This window comes from Geospiza fortis, unplaced genomic scaffold, assembly GCF_000277835.1.
Source record: "Geospiza fortis unplaced genomic scaffold, GeoFor_1.0 scaffold413, whole genome shotgun sequence".
NCBI classification, from domain to species: domain Eukaryota; kingdom Metazoa; phylum Chordata; class Aves; order Passeriformes; family Thraupidae; genus Geospiza; species Geospiza fortis.
In genome coordinates, this window is record NW_005054386.1 from 804,313 (window position 1) to 806,080 (window position 1,768).

At 59.7% G+C, this 1,768-nt stretch overlaps 1 protein-coding gene across 1 annotated transcript in view; it reads right to left on the reverse strand.

Annotated features, from left to right (window-relative positions):
• Positions 1-211: 211 nt before the first annotated feature.
• The window catches only part of DND1 (DND microRNA-mediated repression inhibitor 1), a 2,816-nt gene continuing 1,259 nt past the window's right edge, over positions 212-1,768 (reverse strand). The window contains 4 exon segments of the mRNA XM_031060586.1: positions 212-281; positions 507-712; positions 715-891; positions 1,477-1,768. The exon segment at positions 1,477-1,768 is cut by the window's right edge and continues 77 nt beyond it. Of these exon segments, the coding sequence (XP_030916446.1) occupies positions 270-281; positions 507-712; positions 715-891; positions 1,477-1,768 (687 nt within the window). The 3' untranslated portion in view covers positions 212-269.

The window sequence follows — 1,768 nt, forward strand, 5'->3', positions numbered from 1 at the left end:
CCCACCAAGAGCTGCTGCTGCTTCTCCAGGATCTGCCCTCCAATGCAACACCAACCAGATTAACAGAACCAAACTTGGCAACAGGAAAACCAACAACCCAAAACTAGAACCAACTCGAGGGCTGCCTGGGGACACGGTGGCTGCCGTGGAACAGGACAGCAGCCTTTATCCTCCAGAGCCAGCTCTCAAAACCAATGCAAGCTGGAACAGGGCCGGGAGCCCAGCAAGGCTGGGGCTCAGTCGTGGCTGTGGCAGAGCAGCTGCCTACTTCAGCTGGCACCCTGCAGGGGAGAGAGAAGGGTCAGGCTCTGCCCTCAGCCCCAAACCCCCTCCTCTTGCATCCTGTGCTTAAATCAGAAATCCTCAGCTCAGCGCTGACAGTGTTCAGCCCTGCCACCCAGCCTGGGTCCCTCCCTGCCCCATCCCACCCTCCCAGAAGTGCCACAGCTCCACCCTCCCAGGGGACCCTTTGGGAAAGGCAGGGCGCTGGCTGTGCAAGGACTCACCAAGGACTCAGCCAACACCCGCAGAACGTGCAGGGCTGCCAACACCTTGGCCTTCTCGTGCTCGCTCTGGCCCTGCCTATCTGGTGAGATCCACACGAGGCCACTGATGGCCACCTGGTACCCCAGGATGGCCACCTGGTACCAGAACCGCTGCCACCCGTTGGGGTTCACCCGGACACACTTGGCCATGAACAGGGGTGTCCTCAGCACAGCGTGTTCAGGCAGTCCAGCACGTTCTGCAGTGACAGAGGAAGGGGCACTACTGGGCTCTCACCTCCCTGCACCCAGCTGGACGGTGGCTCCTCCTCACACAGCTGCAGCTTCTGCTTCAGTTGGGGATCCAGCCATTCCACCCTCATCTTTGCTGCCCTGAGCCTCAGGTTCCCTAGGAGACAGGAGATGCTCACCTACCCTCCAGCACCATCCCATCCCATCCCATCCCATCCCATCCCATCCCATCCCATCCCATCCCATCCGTCTCCAGGATTTTAGGAGCAGCTGATTTTAGAGTCAAGGTGAACAGGTATCAAAGCCAAATGCTCCTCAGCTGGGGCAGGAGTGGGTACAAATCAAGATTTTGGAGGTGCCGATTGGATGTCTGGGAAGTGTGTCCCATCAGGGCATTGCAGTTGGGGGACAGGACTCAGAGGGATTGAGCAGCTCTATCAGGAGTGTTTAAGGGACACTGAGGGCTTGGGCAGCTCCACTGGAAAGGTTTAATGACTTGGATAATGTTCTGGGTGCCCTGACCTGGTGATGCTCCTGCTCTGAGCAGCTGCTTCCTGGAGACTTCCAGCAGCCCCTTCATCCCACCACCAGCAGGACTGCTGGAAATCAACTGCACCACGGGCAGCTGGCATCCCACAGGACACAGGGAGAGAGCAAGCAGTGTCTCAAGGCTGAAGTCACCTTGCAGCCAAGTCTGGAGGTGGGAAGCCCAGCCCAAGCAGCATCCCTCAGCACTACTCACCTTCCACCAGAGCTTTCTTGGCGAGGGCAGCAGCCTCGTGCGACCTGTACTTCAGCACAGCAAGCTTGGCCTGTTTCTGGGAGGGGCTGGCATGCAGGGTGACACTACAGATGCCCTCAGTGACCCTCCGCAGTGTGGCCTCCAGCTCCTGCTGGCTCACCAAGACGCCCAGGCCGTTGATGAGGAGCTCACGCTTCTCCGTGCTCCAGCAGACGATGATGGCGCAGCCGTGGCGCAGCTGGAAGCGGTGGAAGGTGGCGATGGCGCTGCGCGCGTCCTCCCGGGACGCGTA